Source organism: Achroia grisella, unplaced genomic scaffold (assembly GCF_030625045.1).
Source record: "Achroia grisella isolate CSIRO2021 unplaced genomic scaffold, CSIRO_AGI_Agris_v1 utg902, whole genome shotgun sequence".
Classification (NCBI taxonomy): Eukaryota; Metazoa; Arthropoda; class Insecta; order Lepidoptera; family Pyralidae; genus Achroia; species Achroia grisella.
The window spans coordinates 178,823-200,489 of record NW_026713060.1 but is presented as its reverse complement, the minus strand read 5'-3'; the positions used below and the strand labels follow the sequence as shown (position 1 = coordinate 200,489).

General features: G+C 31.8%; 1 protein-coding gene across 1 annotated transcript in view; it reads left to right on the top strand.

Annotated features, from left to right (window-relative positions):
• The window catches only part of LOC131853476 (neurogenic locus Notch protein), a 161,071-nt gene that overhangs the window by 57,585 nt on the left and 81,819 nt on the right, over positions 1-21,667 (top strand). The window contains exon 2 of the mRNA XM_059204371.1: positions 312-390. Coding sequence (XP_059060354.1) covers positions 312-390 — 79 coding nt within the window. The remainder of the gene's footprint in view (positions 1-311; positions 391-21,667) is intronic.

Below are 21,667 nucleotides of genomic sequence, written 5' to 3'. Positions count from 1 at the left end.
ACACCTAATGGCATTTTCTACCAGTCAACCATGAGTTGTGCAGAGATAAGTTATTGGCGGTGCAAATAATGTTATAATATACATAAATAAGTATATATTTATGTATATTCATAAATATTCCTACAATTATATATATATATTTATATATCAGTTGTCTAGTGCCGTTTTGACAAGCTCTGCTTAGCATAGGACTATGTGACGCTGTATGCTAGTCCATTCTTGGCCGCTAATAAAAAAAATCCGTAATTCTAATACTAAGAGTTCACAATAGTGTTGACAAAAATACATGTTTATTCGTTTTATCTTTGCAGGTTTCGTGTCATGTTCGCCGTCGCCGTGCAAAAATAGTGGAACCTGCTTGTCCACAACTAGAGGCGAATACTTCTGCAAGTAAGTAACATGTTAAAGAGACCTTTGTATTCTTATACGGCCGTACAAGGAGCGAGAATTGTATGTGTTAACTTACAAGCTTATAGCTATCGTATTATTATTAATATCATCACCTGTTTGAAATTATAAAATGTTGTTACATATATACATCTATGCATATAAATAAAATTGGAGTGTCTGTGTGAATCACAATTAGTTCTACGACAAGTTCTGGCGTATAAAATCAATGCAAGACAACAGCTGCCGTAGTGTATCATCTATACATATAAATAAAATTGGAGTGTCTGTTTGTAATATTGAAATAACAGTTTTTTTTACTACATGCATACTAATATAAATACGGTATATACACCAAAATATTTTTTTTACAATTTCTGTCTGTCTGTCTGTTTTTCTGTTTGTTCCGGCTAATCTCTGAAATGGTTGGACCGATTTTGACGGGACTTTTATTGACAGGTAGCTGATGTAATAAGGAGTAACTTGCCGACTTTTATTTTAGAGAAATTCTTTTAGTTTAGAAAAATAAAGTTAAATTCCACGCGGACGAAGTCGCGGATACAGCTCGTATTCGATATATTTTAACACGAAAGTTGAAGTTGATGTTGAATGAGTCTGAACTGTTAGACGCTGTTTCGAAGGTTCGAATAGTGAATATTTACTCTTGACTTGAAAGACCCAGTATTTTGAGATGCAAGAAGATTTGCATTCCGGTACTGCTCTCAAAAGGAAATAAAAGTAAGTTACAGATATAATAATAATCTCAGGACAATTCACACAGAACCATCTAGACTCAAGTTAAGCTGGCTGAAGCTTGTGTTATGGGTACTATATAACTGATACAAATACATAGATATTTTTTTTCGCATATACATACATATATAAAGTTATGTAGAACAGTATAAAACAATTAAGAATTAGGAGCACAAGAAAATTAATATGTCTACAGAAAAATTCCTTTTGCAAGTCTATTTAATTTTTTTCACAAACGTTTTCATATCTACAATAACGAGTATTCAAATATTTCATACTATATAAAAATAAGCAACTCTATTAAATAGTGCTTATGTTAAATTTAATCTAATAGAAATTATTTCTGTTTAAAAAACTACATTCTACACTCTGTAGTATAAATGTAATCGTATGTAAGAAAAATATTTAGAACCTTATGGGGTGTTTCTTTTTACAAGCCAAAACAATTAGAGCCCCACTTGGGTTCATAACTGTGGGGTGTGGACATCTGTCCGATGCGACCCTGTAACCCGCCAATTGATTTCATACAGTGCAAGGGTTGTCAAAAATATCTCTTACACTCTTAGAAATATTTTAATTTGATCTAATAATTTCTGCTTGTTAGCTTGTCTGGCTATTTATTAGCTTTTTCAGATTAAACGTCTGAACAGATTCTATTAAAATTTAATGTAAAGATAGATTGCATTCTGAACGGTATAGGATATCGCTTATTAAAAAAAATCATCCTATACTTAACAGACTTTAAATTTGTTTCAATCTGTGGAAAATTACATTTTATATAAAAAAATAAAATTCCCATAAACTGAAATAATAAAATTCCAATTACAAAATTATATAAATAAAATACATTAAAAAGTTTCACTTGCTCTCACATTTTTTTTATGAAATGACTATTTTATATATTTTAAATAAGTCCAAGGAAGAATTACAGGTAAAGTAGAACTTTTTAATGAAATGTATAAAAATCTCGACTGTATACTGTACAGTATTTGAATAGAATAGAATAGAATAGATTTGTTAGATTTGATAATAGGTTGTTAGCCTAGCTACTAATATACCTATAATAGAGAGTATTACTAAGTTACAAGGCAATTGGTGAATTTAAAAAACAATTAACATTAAAAATTAAGTTTAACTGACAACCCTAACGAATGGGCGTTATAACCCTGTGGGTACGCAGTATAATTTAAAAGTAACGGTTCCTGCCATGTGCTCAGGCGCACAATTGGCTTGGTTTTGTATGTCGATATCAGTATCTACTCGTATCTATTTATCGATATGGGTCCGCCATTATGTTATTTGTAACAGACTTAAAGAATAAAAAGTCTGCTTCTATTCTAGTGCTTTGAAATATATTTATTTGCATGAAATATGGTATAAATATAAAAAAATGATACTATTAATAAAACAGTCCACATATTGGTCATTGTTTTGGCGTGCAACAATTTTGCCATTTTTTTTATCTCATGACAATTCACACAGCGGCATCTAGACCCAAGTTACGCTAGCTAAAACTTGTGTTATGGGCATTAGATAACTGATATATATTAAATACATAGATATATTTAAAAAAAAAATTATCTTATAAAACGCCCTGACTGATACAAACAATCATAGTTATGAATACGAATGTTTGTTACGTGTGAGGAATTGAATCCGCGACCATCGGGAGTAAAGCTGTATGCTAAACCGCTAGACCACCGAGGCCGTCTCGCCACCGCCTCGGTGGTCTAGCTTCTTCCAGAAAAAGAAAACTAAGTATTAATATCAGTTGTCTTGTAACCATAACACAAGCTCTGCATACCGTGGGACTAGATGGCGCTGTGTTAATTGTCAAGTGTTATTTATTTAGTCAAAATATTTAATGTCGAGTTTATTTGAATAATGATTATTTATATTCTACAATTATATGAAAAACAAACATTCCCGGACGAATGTTCGCCATTCAAATGCCATACAAGTAGATAACTTAGCGCTCTTCGGTGCCTTTGTTTCCCTCATTTGTGGTGCTCATTAAAATCGCTCGCCCCATATGGTCTCGAGGCGAGAATACGTCTGTACTGTAACACGGAATTGTAAGTGTTTGCGGTGTCTAAGTTGGGCTTGTGTAAAGTTGACGTGAGGTAATGACGGAAGTTGATAAGGAGAGTTTTCGAAATACTTGCATGTTAGTTTAGATTTTTTAACACTTACTACTATACCATTCAGTAGTTTTTATCCATTCATTTATACTCACAAACTTCCGCGTTTATAAAATTAGTGAGTTAGTTAAACTTGCACTTCCATAGATGCGCATACGCAGATGGCTATAGATGTTAGATACCAATTGTCCGGTCTCGTCTAGACGGTGTCGGTGAACTATGGCTAGTGGTGGGCGGACGGCCCAGATAGCGCTGATGTCATGCTCTCGCATCCTCTCAACGTCAATCTTGTCCCCGGCAAACCTGTTGTTAATATATTTGCCATAATTTTACTTGACCACTTATTAAAAAAAAGTTTTCATCATCATTACACAGTATAAAATTAAGTCGCTCTCGCTGTCTGTCCCTTAAATCTTTAAAAATACGCAACGGAGTTTGCAGCGTTTTTTTTTAATAGATACAGCGATTCAAGAGGAAGGTTATATGTATAATACATGTACACCCGGGCAAGGCCGGGGCGAGTAGCTAGTAATATTATAAAGAGGTAAAGTTTGTGAGGTTATAGACTTATATAAAAAAAATAGTTGTCGCAATCTATGGTAATATTATAGAGGTAAAGTTTGTGAGGTTGCAGGGTCTTCTGTGTATTTATTGACCTGATTTTGAAGATTTTTTTAGCGTAGTAGATAGTCCATTTATCGAGGAATGCTATAACATGGTGTGTAAACACACCGGTAAGTTTTTGTATTTTATGTTGGGCTAAAAAGAACTTGTATCCAGAGCCGTAAAATATTAAATAAAAAAAAATCTTGTATAATATATATATGGGAAATCAAAGGCTTGAAAAGAATGTAATGTAAAAATATAACTTCAAATCGAAACTATTTACACTAAAGTGTTCTCACAAATCTATCATTTATCGATCAAAGGTTGTAATATAGCATAACATTTGTATAAAGGAGCAAAGGGGGATAGAGATCAAATAATAACAATCAGTGACCCCTCTGTTACACGTGACCGAAACATTATCTATATAAAATTTGTTTGTTGGAACATTACATTACGAAATTACACGTAGATAATGTTCTACATTTAGGGATTATTGCGTCTAATTCTTATAATAGAGATAGCCTTCCATCGGTGTTGCCACCTTATTGGGTTTACCACTGAACTGGTTATTTTGTGCCGCTCTTTGTGGGTAATATTTGTTTTTGATGGCTTAAAGTTACAAGGTTACATTTCATTTGATAAGTTATTTATTGGAAGAGTTTAGTGAATATTTAACTTTCCTGACAAAAAATATTTTGACTTATTGTTAACTTCGAATGCCTATATAAAAACCCTCTCCGGCTTAACCTTAAAGAATGAAACACTTAAACCTTCTTTAAGAATTTTTCTATTAAGTAATGAAAACCGCCTGAAAATCCACTCAGTAGTTTTCGAGATCGTCGCTAACATACAGACGACGCGGCGTGTGGACTTAGTTTTACCTATACGTATTATGTATAGGTATAGACATAAATATTGAATATTTATTTAGGTCTAAAAATTGCTGGTATTTTGTTATGGTTTTAGAAGCTCCAGTTAGTGGATGTGCTAAAAGTTTGCTGGTAACACTGCCTTCCATTAAGCATTCGTTCTTCGGTCTCCTCATTGAAAACGCCTTCTACTTTATAATCTTTTTGTGATCCGAAACAATAGGTTATATTATCGAAATCAATTTCGTTTTGGGCTCGGATCCTATACAGTTCAGCACCGCCTTCGATGATAAAAGGATCCAGATAAAAGAATATATTTTTTTGTTAAGTTTTTCATTGTGGGTATTTATTTTTATGTCGTCATGGCTTAGTGAGTGTTCAAGTCCATTGTCTTTCATCAATTGTGTTTTAGTTATTAAATGTTCTTGGTTATTAATTAATATAATACCTATATTTTTTACAAATATTCTAAATACGAGAACGGTAGCTAATGCTATTAGGTTTATACTGTAGTTACTTTGGCTGTGTTTTTGGGTCTATATGATTTAATTTGTTTAGAGCTTTGTATTTGTGCCTATTATATTGTCTTACAAGCATACAAGTATTTAATGGATTTGTATTATTTTGTTTAATTCCGCTATCATTGAATATGTGATCACAAATATTCAATGTTTTGGCATTGACTATTTGTTGACTGACCTGACCACCACTAATGCGTGAAGCTATTGTGACCATTTTATATAGTCTATATACTTGTTCGCCACTATCGTAGTCTAAAAAAAAATATATTTAACGATAATCGTTAACATTAAAAAGGAGAACTACATTTAATGCAAATCTTGACACCGTTCCTAATTCCGTGGTTATAGAAATTTCTTCACGATTGATTCTTCCTCCGCGTTGCGATGTAACACCGCATTATGAAACGTTATCCGGCAGTTAAGCCACGTTCGTACCATCAAATTTTCATAAAAACAACAATTTCACATAAGTACCGCTCCAGCCTGTATCATGTACCGAAACTGCTTCGGTTTCCGAGAACCGAGCACTAAGGATTGAACCCGCGACCCTCGGACCGAGTACACAGTTACACTCACGAAAACGTTATTTGTATCTTGATTATTGTGTGCACGATGACTAATCTTCATCTCGCATGTCTTCTGTATTGAATCTCGTATGTTTGAAATGATTACATTGAGTTTAGCTTTATAAAATTTAGTGCAATTATTAGTATCAGATGAAGGTAACCTTATTATCATTTTTACATTTGTATATTTAGTTGAATTGAAACTAAAAATAGTAAGAATAATATACGAACTCTTAATGTGCTCAATTATATCAAGTTATTTGGATATTTTAATAAATTTTAAAATATCCAAATAACTTGACAAAAGAAATATTTAAATTTCTCACACGTTATAAAAATGTTTTCTTGAAATAATGAAATAGACATTTTATTGTTGAAATATAATAAAGCAAACTATAGAATAGAGTAATGTTATTAAATGCTGCATTAACCTAGATAATAAGGAGAGAATAATAAATTTTAATGCTCATATTATGTTTCATAGCATGTAAAATGTAAATCAGCCTTTAACCGCCGTTAAGTTTTACGACGCTGAATTACAAAATGTTATAATAGATGGTGGCACTACTATTTTATATACAAAACATACCAATAAAACACACTTAAAGGACATTATCTAAGCAGTAACTGAGTGTTGAGCGAACTTCACACGATACGATTGCGTAAAACGAGAGCCAATGAATACTCAAATTTGTAGCAAGGACAGTTATGCAATGCCTATGATTCTAACAAGTTATGTACTCGCAGTGGCGTCCCTAGAGTCGTGTGAATAGTGTTTAGTGGATATTATAGTCGAAATCATAATTTCAAATGTTATACTTAAAGAAACATGTTTTTAAGAAGTTCCTATTTAATTCATACTTTTGGAAAACATTCTATCAATGGATAAAGTAGCACAATAACTATGTTACTAGTATATCTTGTTTATACAAGAGTAGCATACAACTAACTTGCTGATTTAACAGTTACTATGGGCAAAATACAAATGACAGTTAAAATACCAGAAGAAAAAATCGACCAATATCGACCAATGAGTCTGTCATTTTCTAGATATAATTAAACATTATTATTTAAAAAGTGCCATTGGGACAGCTAAATAGTTATTAATGGAATAACATTATATTTAAACTATAACTAAAAATTTAAATTTTAAGGAGATTCAAAAGTTTTATAACTTTTATGCAACATATTTTTGTTTATAGTTTCAGTATATTAGAAGAGGAATACTACTAGTTTTAATTTATCTTCCTACCTAAATATTAAATGTTATTTAATAGGTTTTGAAAAAACTCGTCGTACTCCTATTGCTAGAAGTCAGTTTAAAACTCGAGTTTTCGAGTTCTTCTATGTTGTGATTCATCATTATAATCCACCTTGTAGAAAATGTATTTATAATAATGGCATTAGTCGGAAATGCATTACTCTAATCATATCGTAGCTACCTTGTTACGTTACCAAAAAGGTCCGCTTTTTCACCGTCTGTTTGACTTACATTGAAGAGTATAATGGCTAGTACTTCCTCAAATATAACTTAAGATGATTCAGTTTGAGCGTGAGAAATAAAATTATAGTTTTGGGGACTGTTCCCTGGGTAAAACTGTTACGTCAGATGAGAGTGGTTAATTTGGTACCGTGTCTATTCACACCTTGTTTAGGCACTTGTACTTCTATTTATAAATCTTTTGTTTTATATAAACAATTAGTCACACGCAGCTATTTGGGTATTAGTAAGTATTTTGTTAATATTTGATTGTATATGAACAAAGATATTAATGATTTTATTAATAAATACTTTATGCAAATGTGTGATAAATTATTTTTTATTTATAAGTGTATTTTTCATTAAATATGTCCGATAATCCTACTATCTATCCTATAGGAAGATTTTTGGCAATACTCATATTTGATTGGATATGGATTACAGGAAGATCCGAAAATACTTTTATTTTATTATAGATCTAAAAGATGAATTGAAATTGTAAAATATATTAACTGATGAGTTCTAATAAGTTCTAGTAATAACATATTTCATTCTGATTCGTCTTCAAGAGAAGCAATAAAGCAATGTCGACTTAAAAGAGAGAGAAATTGTAATAACAACAATAGAGCAGCAAATATATTCTAACCACAGAAACTGATCGAAATAACTATACTTCTATTGACTGTGATCGAGTTTATTTTTGTCGAAGCCTGCTTCATATCTTATGCCCTTACAACACGATGTTACGAAGCGATTAGCTCAGTGACTCATGCGATGGTCGAGTTGCTATCATACGGAGCCGCTATTTTTTGTCGTTCAGCTATAATTTTTCTCTCTAAGCTCAACAACCGGTTGTAAATGGTTGATATACATGTCACGTGATATTTGTGTAGCAGTGATGAGAAGTTGCAAACTGCCATTATCTACTGATGAATAAATCATTCGAGTTTGTTATTTATATTTTAGCGATAAAGAAGCTTTTCTATTTTTTAATCATCTAATCAATATAAATTGGTATGATAACAAGTAGTTGTACAGATAAATTATCATAAAATTTTTAATAACATTTAAAATAATTATGCTGACAGACTAAACTTCTTATTAGTTATATAAAAAATATTGAGAAAAGATAAATTATAATAATTTAGAAATTGTAGATAATATCATAATTATTAATTGATTGGGTTGTAATATGCAGTCATACAAGCATGATTGCTGGGTCGCAGAAGTAAGAACAGGATACCTATATCCAATCGGCCTATTATTGTGTTAAAAATCTTCCATTGCATTCTACTAACTTTCTTACTTAATACAATGAATAAATTCTGTAAGGATAGCCTCTTTTTTGTCTTTAGACCAATGATTCGCTGTTGATATGTATCTGACGGATTTATAATCATGAAAAAAAAAACCAAGGAACAATAATATCTACCGCAATGTAATGGAAATGGACTACGTGCATCAAATGCGTATCGATTGATATCGATTGCTGCAGTTTATCGAATTCGACACGTATTCCTACAAGTTGAAGTTATAAAATCGTTCGTCGTGTTTCACCAAGAGTCACTGACAATTTACGTGTCGGTAGTACTGTGAGATTACCCTTTTTTAAGCTCTCCTTCAGACTCATTAAATGCAGTGTGGATACATCTGACTCCAAATTACCAGTGCTAAGTTTAAATCAGTGTCCACCGTGGAACGCCGATACATTAATTTTAGAATACCACCAACCGCGATTTTGACTGGCCACTTACAGAAATTATGTTAATTTCCAAATTTGAAATATTTTTTTTTCTTGTTATTGGTTTTTTTATATAACAAGGAAGCAAGGTCATCAAGTAAGTATTCGGTATAGTAAGCAACCACTTCGGCTGACAAATACTGGCAATACCAAAGCTATTCGATTCTGTGACATAAGGACTTTCAATCGCCGTACCTAATTTCTTTGCAGTATTCACTTCATCCTTCTAGCTGAAATACAATAAGTGATCTTTTGTAGGACAGAGTTACCGTGAATTATCAATTGAGAAAGTTTGGGAGTTTCGCTCATTTGTTGAGTATTTTCGAAGTGCCGGAGTATTAACCCAAACGCCATTCACATTTATTATAAAGGATATGAGATTAGATATAGAAGATTCGATGGCAGCTAAAACTTTTTCTAAAGCGCAGCGCAATTCTCGGAAGCAAATAAAACTACTTTCGTACGGAATTTCTCTTGGGGTCCAGGGCTCAGCCATAGGTATGCGTGGACGATCATTTTCATACCATTATCTCGGATAACCGGTTTTGCGAAATTTTAAACAATGGGCCAGTCCAGCGCCCTTTAAAACAGACTAGTTTTGAGAGGATGCTATAGATTATCTGCACCTAAATTGTTATTAACAATATGGAAGACTACACAAAGAATTGTACACAAGTTCGATAATGCTAAAATTAATAATATTATATCTAATACAATAATTGAAATAATGAATGATGTTTTGTATAATATGATATTTATACATAGAACAAAAAAAAAACACGCGTGTTTCTTATAGTAATAATAATGAATTCGATTTACTAGTTGGTTATAGATTTAATCATGAGAACAACCTAGATAATGGAAAAGCTGCGTCATTAAATGCACTAGATTTCCCATACATCTAGCAATGAATAATAATTAAGCCTAAAGGAATTGAACCATGGCTTTACAAGATATAATTATAAATGCTCGGGTTGGAAAACCCTGATATTGTTTTATAGCGTGTTTCATTTACATGTTTGTAAATTATAATATATTTATATTTTCTAATGGCGATTTTGTCTCTGGGGTCATGATTAATTGATATAAAAGCCAAAGTGCTTTTCCTTTTTCTTTAGTCATACACTCTTGACAGAGTGCTCATAGCTTTCATGTTGGTTTCAGTGCATTATCTTCGTTGTCCTCCTTGGTGATAGAACTCCTCCCAATTTGTCAGCATCTGTTACGATTTTTGGCTGTACGAGAACGTTGTACAAACTGCTTAGTGACTGCTGCTGTTTATCCGTTTTGATAAGGTCAGTCAGTTGCAGTCAGTCAACTTTCCTCAAAGTTTTTCTCCATCCTCAAGCCATTATTATTCTCCATCCTAAATGTAAATTTCATGATGATTGGTTAATCCGTTGTTAAAACTCGATTTCGTACTAAATCCTTAAATAACTTGTATATTACAGAAGTATTATATATATCTTAATATTATAAACATGGAAGTTTGTCTGTGTGCATGGATGGATGTGTTATTGCTCTTTCACGCAAAAACTACTGAATGGATTTTAAAGAAACTTAAAAATAATATGCCTTATACATCAGAATAACACATAGCCCACAAATTTCACGCGGGTGAAACACGCGCAGGCCACAGTTTACTATACTTAAACTATATGAAATATATTCGTATTTACTTCTTCAATTGCCTAACCTGACCAACAATCGCTGTAATGGAATATAATGCTTTCAACAACGAACCAAATTGAACTAAATTAGAACTTGTATTGCCTGACTAACGACATGGAGGACAATAAACTAGACTGCTCGATATAATTCAAGATCCAAATGGTACTAACACGTAATTTTCTGGATGCATCCGCTTTTGGAATTTGTATCATTTAGACGAATTTTAGAAATGAAATATCTCTAAAAAGACCAAATTAAACGCAATTTCTCCAAAATATTTAAATTCCAATTTTTTTGTTTTTTTTTTTTGTACATAATTGTTCACAAACCTACTGATACTGTGTTGTTTTTATATTTATATAAATAATATATATAAATACACAGCGCCTTCTAGCCCTAAGCTAAGCTGAGCTTGTATTATGGGTACTGGACAACTGATACGTAGATTTGTTTTTGTAAATACGTACTTAATATACATAGAAAACACTCAGACCGATGCATCAATCATATTCATGAATATGATTGACGTATCGGTCTGGTCTGTTAATGTTTGTACTGTGTGGGGAATCGAACCCGCGACCATCGGATGTAAAGCGGCGTGCTTAACTGTTGGAACACCGAGTACTTCGAGCATATTTTATGTTAAGCCTTTTTGCTTCTGTTAAGTAGTTCATATATTTTGACTGACAAACTTAAAATCCGAGACCTGAACCTATATTATAATTAAAATAATATTTTAAAACAAAATAACTTGTAAGTCTATAGATAGAATGTATCAGTAGATTTTTCAAAGATGCATTCCAAAACTCGATATATCGGCGCGAATATATTTTTTAGCATTTTTCATTCAAGAGATATCGATGGAATGCCCAAGGGACCTTTGTGTCCGAATTTAGTTAATAGAACGCGGCTGAATGCGGCAGGTGGTAAATGTATAAAAGTGGCTATATCTGGTAAAAAATGGCTTTATTTTTTATATCTGCTTATATAGATATATAATAAATTCAAACGGGGATATATCAAGATTTGCTGAGTTTGCTTTGTTTTTTCTTCTTGAATAGTTACCATTAGATGAGGTAGTGAGAATCTTAATTGTTATGACATTAGGTTTAATTTAGATTGCTTAAATCGATATTTTATTGGGAACTTGCCCGAGAAAGTAGTGCGTATTATGTCCAATAGTTTTTACAAACTATCTTACCCACTGAAATATACACAAAATTTCTTTCAAATCGGCCCAGACATTTAAGAGGACAAACATATGTACACATATACAAGAATTATATATATCAATATATTTGATAGTTCCAGACTGTTTAGTTACCTATTACATATAATATTCCTAAGAAACCTCCAAATACCTACTCAAAAAATTGGGACCAATCGAAAAGTATATTCCTTCAAATATTTTTTTAAATTTCAAATTGGAGTTAAGGTACTTTTTCAAATAAAAAAAAAGCAATATGAAAATCGTTTTATAAATAACGTAGTTATAAAGTAACTTTAAAAAAAATACAACCGAATTGAGAACTTCCACCTTTTTTGGAGTCAGTTAAAGACATGTTTGAAATTGTACTACAGTATGAACACGGCAATAATAAAATTAAATTTATATATGCTATCGAGACATCGGACCATTCCCTTGTCCTTAGTTTACAAACTAGAACACGGAGAATTGTGTCCGTTGATTCAATTTACTTTCTTAATGAATCTAATCTGTTGATTGGATGAGTGAAATATTACATACATTTTAATTCCCTTTCCTGTTCGTATTAGAGATTTCTTAACTTAACTCTTTTTCCTTTAACTTGTTCCTATTTAATCATATTTTCTCTTATTTGTCTTTGTTAGACTAGATAGATATCAGATTTAGGCACCAGTTCTTAAATTTATTTAAATATTTTAATACTATCCTATATATAAATATTATATAACTCTTTACTGTATGGTATATATAATTATATTATATTTAAATTATAACTAGCTGTGTCCGCGTATTCACCCACGTTATATTTCAATAAAGAATATGGCCTGTGTTATTCTGATGCATAAGCTATATTAATGTAAAGTTTTATCAAAATCCGTTAAGCAGTTTTTGCGTGAAAGAGTAACAAACATCTATACTCACAAACTTTCGTGTTTGTAATATTATAATAATGATAATAATTCAAACAACAATCTGTAGGCACTAAAACCTTAAAATATTCCTGAACATTGTTTTTTATTTATATGTTGTATTTACCATAACAGATTCTAAATACAATATATATTTATTCAATTTTAGAAATTCTTAATTATTTTATTAAAAATATTTACATATATTCAGTATGTAAATGTTATTATTATTACTTATTGATAAACGACCGACTGCAACCATGTATGAATGGTACATTTTCTTTGTTATTGATTACAACTTATAAATGTATCAATGTAGTGCCACAATGATTTCCACTCATCAAGTCAGTCTCCAGCATCAGAAGCCGCACCTTAATGAACTGTGCCTCGATGCCGTATAAGGAGTTCGTTTGTATTGTGGACCCGTAATCGCCTTACCTCGATATCTGTATCACATCGCATTGTTGCTAACGATGCGATTTAACTTAGGCTTCTTACATTTTAATGCATTTCTGATATACCTAGTACAGTGCGATCTAACGATATATCTGCTTATATATTTATAATAGTATATATAGCATTAATATCCTCCTTCTCTTATCATAGGTACATCAATTCAAGTAGTAATAATCCTAGCAATTCACACAGAGCCATCTAGTCCCAAGCTAAAGAGCACTTGTGTTATAGGTACTAGACTACTGATATAAATACTTAAACACTTTTTTTAAAATACATCCTAATACATAAGAATTATTAATACAGAAAACATCCAGATAAATACAAACAAGCATATAATTACAAATGTTTGGATCGTACGAGGAATTGAATCCGCCTATATCGGATGTAAAGCGGTGTGCGAAACTACTAGGTAGAGCTCCGAGGTCGTCAATTAGAATTACAACTTATTATTATTTTTTTATATATAACTAGTAAGCACTATTTAGTTTTTAACACATATCTCGAAATAATAATGTATTTTGTTATCTAATATCACTTACAGTAAGTATAAATTTGTTTAATGCGGATATAGTCTTTGAAATTTTAAGAATACCTTTTTGTAACTGTATCAGAAAGCGTTGGCCGTGAACTACAACGAGTATCATCACCTTTGTCTCACATAATCTTTTCTTTTATATCATATTCTCAAAATCTTGATGACAGTACAGGTAATAAAAACGTTGAAATGTCCTCAGAGCATGTTGGATGAACCGTAACTGTGGAAAAATTGGACACAAAATTAAACTTTGTTGTAATGACAATAAGAAAAACGGTAACGTTGCAGTCAATTTTGGACGTACATACGTGAAATTACACCTGCCTCGTGCCTATCTCGATACCGTGAAGCACGTCTCGTTGAGTTTCGACCGAGCTTTATCTAACAGTCGCTTGTTTTAATGGCTCCACAACTGCAAGACCATACGAGGATACAAAGTATTTCTCTACAATATATGGCACTTTAGTTTCCTACAAATTCTTCACTACTTTACTATAAAATATAAATCTTTTAAAAATCGTTTTAACTTTAGCGTGTTCCGTGTTTCTGGTTGAGAAAATATCTTGAATGTAAACTAAAAGCAGTTCAATATCTAAAATAGGTTTACCATACTAGACTTTGAAGTATTTGAATATATTTGCATTCTAATAATAGATAAATATACACTCTAATTCTTTAACGACGTAATGAATTACAGTTAGAGGATTATTTATTTTTAAAATGGAAAATAAATAAGCAGATTTTCTAATGGCTACGTTTTTTATAAAATCCTGTAATGTACCCAACATGATTTTCAAATAAATTATTATCATTATTATGAAATAAGTGAAATTTGAGATTATTTATCAGATATCCATAGATATATTTGACATTTGCTGATCAATCCATCTAATTCAATAGCCTAAAAAATCGGCATCTCAGTATATTATTTTATCTATACATTGCTTTCACATTAAGTTAAACTCAGTTAATGGTTGGCGTGAACTTTTTCAACAATACACGATTGTTACGAAATGATAAATCGATACATTTAATCACTCATTCAGAACAAGGCTCCACGTTGGCAAATCAAGAGTCCATTTTAATGTAACACATCATATCCAGCAACTAGATGCTCGTACATGTATTGTAGACAGCTATTCTAAAATTTTGACGCGTAACACGAGCTATCAATCTAAATGTAGTTACAACATAAATGTTCTCTATCAATTATACCTCTAATGAAATAATAGCAGACGTAACTCACGACTTGACCGCATGTTGCACATGAAAAACTTATGTCTTGTTAATATCGTACATTTCTTATTGTCAATCAGGATCGTATTCCTCATTAGCATCTATGAAATCTTCAACGTTTGTATTTGTTGTTACAATATAGACACAATTTGTAAATGTTTAATTGAATACGTCTTCATCCTACTAAAATTATAAACTCGAAAGTTCGTGAGTACGGATGGAAGGATGGATGGATGGATATTTGTTATTCTTCCACGTATAAACTACTGAACGGATTTTGGTGAAACTTTACAATAATATGGTTTATACATCAGAATAAGATATAGGCTATAAAAATGTGATGTAGACGAGGTTGCGGGGGTCAGCTAGTATTTAATAAATTTCACCAGTTAAATTGTATTCAGGTAAAACAGTAGCAAACATGTCATTTCTTTCATTTTTCGTGCATCAGTATTCAATATTCATTTTGTTTTTTAAATGTAGTGTACACTGCTTTAAAGTAATATTCATATTAGTTATTTAAGTCAATTATATAAAACTTAATGATAATTTCACAATATATGTTACTAACATGTTCTCTGTAGCAACAATTACAGCAGCAACATCCGTAGTTCATTAATTAAACGCATTAAAGACAAAAGTTAGATTGACTGATCGCTCCTGACAGTCCATCAATCCGCGACATGTTTCATAAAGTCTAAAGTATGACGGAGTATTGTTTCCATTATGTTCCCTAATGACTATGCCTTGTTTACCTACTTTCCCTGAGGTTTGATCACGCAATACGTACAAGAAAACATTCGCAGTGGAACAATGGCGCGGTCTACGTTTAGCGTGTGTATGGACTCAATGTATTCATTATAATTATTACTTTCGATTATGCGAATGTGTACCACCTGTAAATATTCTATTTCTTTTATTAATTGATATGTTAAGTTAGTATTAAAAATGTAGACCTTACTGGTCGAGTCTTGAGTTGGAGGGTTATCTCCAAAATAATTGTGGAAGTACCGACTGCGAAGAAAATTAGCTATCTTGTATTCAAATATAACCAGTGAAATATTTGTACACATATATCATTGCGTTTTCACGACGTTAACAATATATATATATATATAAATCATAGTATAGCTAATAATAGTATTCACAGTATCAAAAGTAAAAAACAAGATACGGACTTTGCATAAATACTAGGAATACATTCCTATATTTCAGTGATGACATACGCTACATTATTATTTAGTTGCTATTAATTGTGATAATCCTTAGATTGCAATCTTATATTCTACTAAATCAGTCACTTATATTTTATGATGTAGTAAGTTGTATGTTTAAAAATAACAACATAAAACATGTTACCTGTCTGTACTCTAACAAAGAATATTGAATTCGAACTTTGACCTGCAATAGTAAGTAATCATACACCACGCATTTTGTCATTTGTCAGTGATCTCGCCGGAGACGAGATGTTCAATTTTCGTGAATACCGTGACATTAGCTCAAAGGTCGCTCACCTTATGTTTGCTTTTATATTATACCTGATTATATAATATTTAAATTTGCGTAGTTTTTTTATGCACAATAATGTCCGAATGCGAATACACACACAGTAGAAAATGATAGGATGAGAATAAAGTTAGGTCAATTAGACAATGTTTCTAATTCATAGGAGTTATTACAGGGTCTTCTAATCTATCTACTAGTTAGTTATTACCGTGTTTAAAAAACGCGTACCTTAATTAGAATTTGGCTATTTTTTTACTGAGACAAAAAATATCGGTAGGTCGCTAGATAATATTTTTACCAAAAATATTGCTGAAATTAGATATTAATTAATTATGATATGTTTTTAAAACATTAAATTAAGAAATACTCAAATATTTTAACTAGTGGTCGCCCAGTGGTGGAAATTCGAACCAATTCGACCATAATTAGTTTACCACTCAGCACGAGTATACGAAATATTAAAGACAAACAATAGTAATCTCCTGCTCTATCGTATGTCCGCACAATTTTCGTAAAAACTAATACCAATTATTTGCTTTACGTATTATATATAGGCATGTACAAATTTATTAAAAAATCTATAGGATATTGTTATAATTTTGTACAGGCTTTTACAGTTGTTAGCTGTTGAAAAATGACAAGATACCTTTTTTCTATTATACATAGATATGCCAGAGACGTGACAACGACGTGACTGATCTCGGGTTCCCGACGCGTTTTAGGCCCGCGACAAAAAACAAACTAATTTAGGATTTAGATTACAAACGCCGACCGTGGCCAACGTCTTATACACTGTTTGCTCAGCATCGCCGTTTATTTACGCACGATCTCTTGAATAACTGACGATATTGTTATTGGAAATATCGAGCGACAAAATATGTGGTATCCAAATATTATTGGTTGTATATTTCAAGATTGAGCTTGAGAGGAAAAAGAAATATTTCATAATGCGAAAGTAATTGTTTGTATGTTACTCTCTCACGTCTAAGGCACTGAATTGATTTTGATGAATTTTGGTTTAAAGATAAATTTAAATGTAGTGACAGACCTAGTTTTTGTTGTCAAACGTCGAAAATGAAACATGAAAATTGTGAAATAGGGAATGGAAGTTTGAAATAAGTAAGCGATATAAAAAGAATCTGAAAATAGACCTACTTCAAGTAGGTGCTAATTCTGCACATACATACAGAATCTGGGAGTATGTAGATATATACAAAATATGACAAAGCGATAAATTGGTGTATATGTATGTTAGTTAGTATGCCTATAACAAATCTGCGGTTGCAGCAATAACTGTATTTTATAATCATTTATCTTCCTAACTATTCGAGTGTGAAGGAGAATCTGTCGATACTTCTTCCTAACTTACAAGGAAGGCTTCAATTAAAATCTGCCAGCAACTGCGCAATGCAGTTTCTACTGCGTCAGCGATTACTCCGAGTGATTTAACCAAGCGATCTGATATAATAATTTACAATAGCAGTCACTTGTTCTGAACCACAATAATTTCCAATTAGCTGGTCGATGTTAGGTCTCTAAGGATTGTACGTCAGTTGCGGACAATGGCAAAAGAGTCACCGACACAAAAAGCCTGCAATTTAGTGCGATATAAACAACATTGTTGTCAAAATGCAACGCTTAGTCGGTTCTTTATGGCCCTTAGAAGGTCTGTAGGTGTACTGGAAATATTTGCATAGCATCCATAAAATATCTTTTTAATGGTAGACGCATATCTCGTCCACTCGGCTGCATATGAAGTTGATTGCGTTGAGTGTCGAGATCCAGCGGGATTAGATTATAACCAGTATAAATAAACATTCCACGGATCTGTTAACGTAAGGGTTTATAAATTTGCCAATTTGTTTCTATATAAATGTTGATAAATAGATCGTATTCTTGGACATATTTAACAGCGGCGTAAAACAAATTGGAATGTAGTAGAGAACTATGTAACAGAAGATGGTAGAGAGTATATTAACGTTATAGTGATAAGTGACGTCAATTAACGTACAGGGGGAAATAAAGAATGCTGTCATGTTAAAGGAAACATTGTTGCAGATGAAGGGTCTAACAAATATATGGAGTGACATTTAGTGGTACTTAATGTTAGTGCCTGTTAAATAGGCGCATCAGTTAAAATGCGGTGCAGCTGTTAAATGCACCTAATTAGAGTAATAGCTCATGTTAAACGGAAAGTTGTGAATTGATCTAGAAAGTTTTGGAGGAATTTCCGGCCTTACAAAATGCAAACATTGTAGACAATGTATTTTATAATATACATATTTATGATTTATGATATGACATGATTCGTAAAGGCAAATCTTCTGTTGACTATAAGCTTCTAAGTAAGTAATAGACTAAGGTAGGTAGATATATCATAATTACAGAACATAAAGATTTGTAAGTTGTACGGATTCTCATAAAGATTGGAACATATTGTTCGGGAATTTTAGTCCCTTTTAACCTGTTATTACCGGCACTACTTTGAGCGGAGAGAATACGCCCAGAGCTGACTGACGTACAAAAAGTAACTTCGAGCACCAAATTTCAAAATCTCTAGAGAATGAAAAGAGGGCAAAGGCCTCCATCTCACGCTTCCAAACGTCTCTTGAGCTTGATAAGGCCATGTCTTACTACTAAAGTAGTCCAAATTGTCGACCCACCTTTGCTTTAGTCTACTTTTGATGATAATAATAAAAACCTAGTATAGAAAAAAATACGTGGAATGTTTTTAATTAAGCAGCATTAACAATTTTATTGGCAAATACGATAAAATAGTTTATTAAATCAGTTACGATATTATACCTATAACATTAAACTTAATTTAAAAAGATTAGGATCTTATATGAACTGAAAGTACTTTCTCAAGGCAGGATTAGTATCGCTGTAGAATTTAAATTTTATCACGATTTCCTGTTGATGACACTTTCGAATTAAACTGTTTTTTCCGTATGGTGTTTTAAAAACTATCTCATAGTTGACACCTTGACGCAGATGGCATCTTTAATCTGAGTTACCATACAGACATTAATCATCTTAATCATTTCACATTAAGGTCTATTTTAATATAACATAATATCTTGAAAACGCAACTGTACAATCGAAACGTTATTGTGAATGTTATAAGAATCAAATTCCACTGACTTATGGAACGTTCCATACAAATCGATTTACACACAACGGACTGTTACTAAGTAAACACTCAGAGATGAAGTCTCGAATCGATTCCGATGAATGTTTATTTTAAATAATTCTTCATGCTTTTTTGGCCAAGTTCATCCAAGTCCATTGATCGGGTCGTCTCGACAATCTTGAGACTGACATCGACAATAATGTGAAAAGCTAGAGTATTCCATACGCTTTAATTTACAATAATATTATTATTTACTTTGTTATTAAGCAGCGGATCCATGTATTTATGTTATTTATCATTAGGTTAGAATCTCTTTAGGATCTTGTAAAGTATATCATATATGTGATAAGTTTTTAAATTATTAATTTCAATAAAAACAATCATAATATTTTTAGATTATATACTGAGACTACACTTAGATTGCGGAATGAACAACCTGCCGAGGGTTTCTCTAGATTAAATTTTTCAAGAAGGGTATATTAAGATTTCATAAGGGTCGGCAACATGCATGTGACACCCCTTTTGTTTCAGGCGTTCCTAGGCTACAGTAACCATTTAACATCAGATGAACCGCACGTTTGATTGCCACCTTCGTAGTAAAAAAAACAGATCCCATTTATTAATGATGGTAGCAAACAATATAAAAAACTACTAACAACCAATATGAAATAAGGCATTTAAATTACACATTTCTTGACATAATATGACGTGAGATGACCAAAAGAACTGGATATATTAGCTACTACTTATTTTTTAATCATGTCCAACGCATACCAAACACCTAATTTATTTAACAGATAATGACGGCAGAGTTGATATTAAAATAGGGTCGTCCAATTTGGAAAAATGTCCATTAGTAATTACGTATTCTTGATATCACTAAGCTCTAAAACAAGTACTTGGTTTGAATGTTAATAAAATTAAAATGAGTTTCGGTAAACCAACACTGATATATGTTTGGTTTAAAAGACATAGTAACAGCGATTAATTGATATATACTAGTTAATTAGAATCTGAATATATATTGCAAAAATTAGCTTTTGTTCATAATGTGTTTAGATATATCAGCTCATTTATATATTCAGATAAATTACAAATTTTATGATGTGTTATCATAGGTAACGTAGATATCTCCCAGAAATATTTAGGTACTTTTTGTGTCATTAAATAATATGAACATGAAACAAAATGCTTTTATTTTGGTGATATGATAAATGTAAATGGAAAAAGAGTGCTTGCATCTTATAACTTGATTCCTGTTGAAGCTATAAAAAGCGTTAATACGGTGCCGACGACCGATTACCTGTTTCATTTGAATAAACTCCCGCAATTGCGTGAATAAAAATATTATAATATCTGTTTTAAGAACTAATACAGGGTCTGTGGTATGCATTACACTAACTGAAAATATATAGCATTCCTTACCTTTCACTATAATGAGTAGATTGTTAATAGAAATGGATTCTATCACTTTAAAAGATAATGATGTGATTTGAATCTCTTACTCCTTTCCCATTGAATATTTTTCAACAGTCATTCATAGTTATTTGTTTTTAAGATTCCTCGGCACACCATATGGATTACTGACTTAAATTCGATAAAAATCTTTGAAAATGTCATCCGTATCTTGGTTAGTTTAGCATAGAAATGGGATGGCGTCTTATTTATAACTAGTTTCTAATATGGTTATTTGTATTTCCGGGTCGAGTGATCTGTAGGACAGCGTAAACTCAATCTACCAAACTCGTTACAGATTACAATTCTCGTCTCTTTGAGAATACAGATCCGATTGATAGAAGATTCTGTTACTCATCTAAAACTCAGAGATTTATAAAGTCATATGTTGCTATTGATGGATTCGTTAAATGACAATAACTTTATAGAGGTGGTGCCATAAAGTTTGTATATGGCGGTTGTTTTTTCTCCACCGTTTTTATTAATGTCG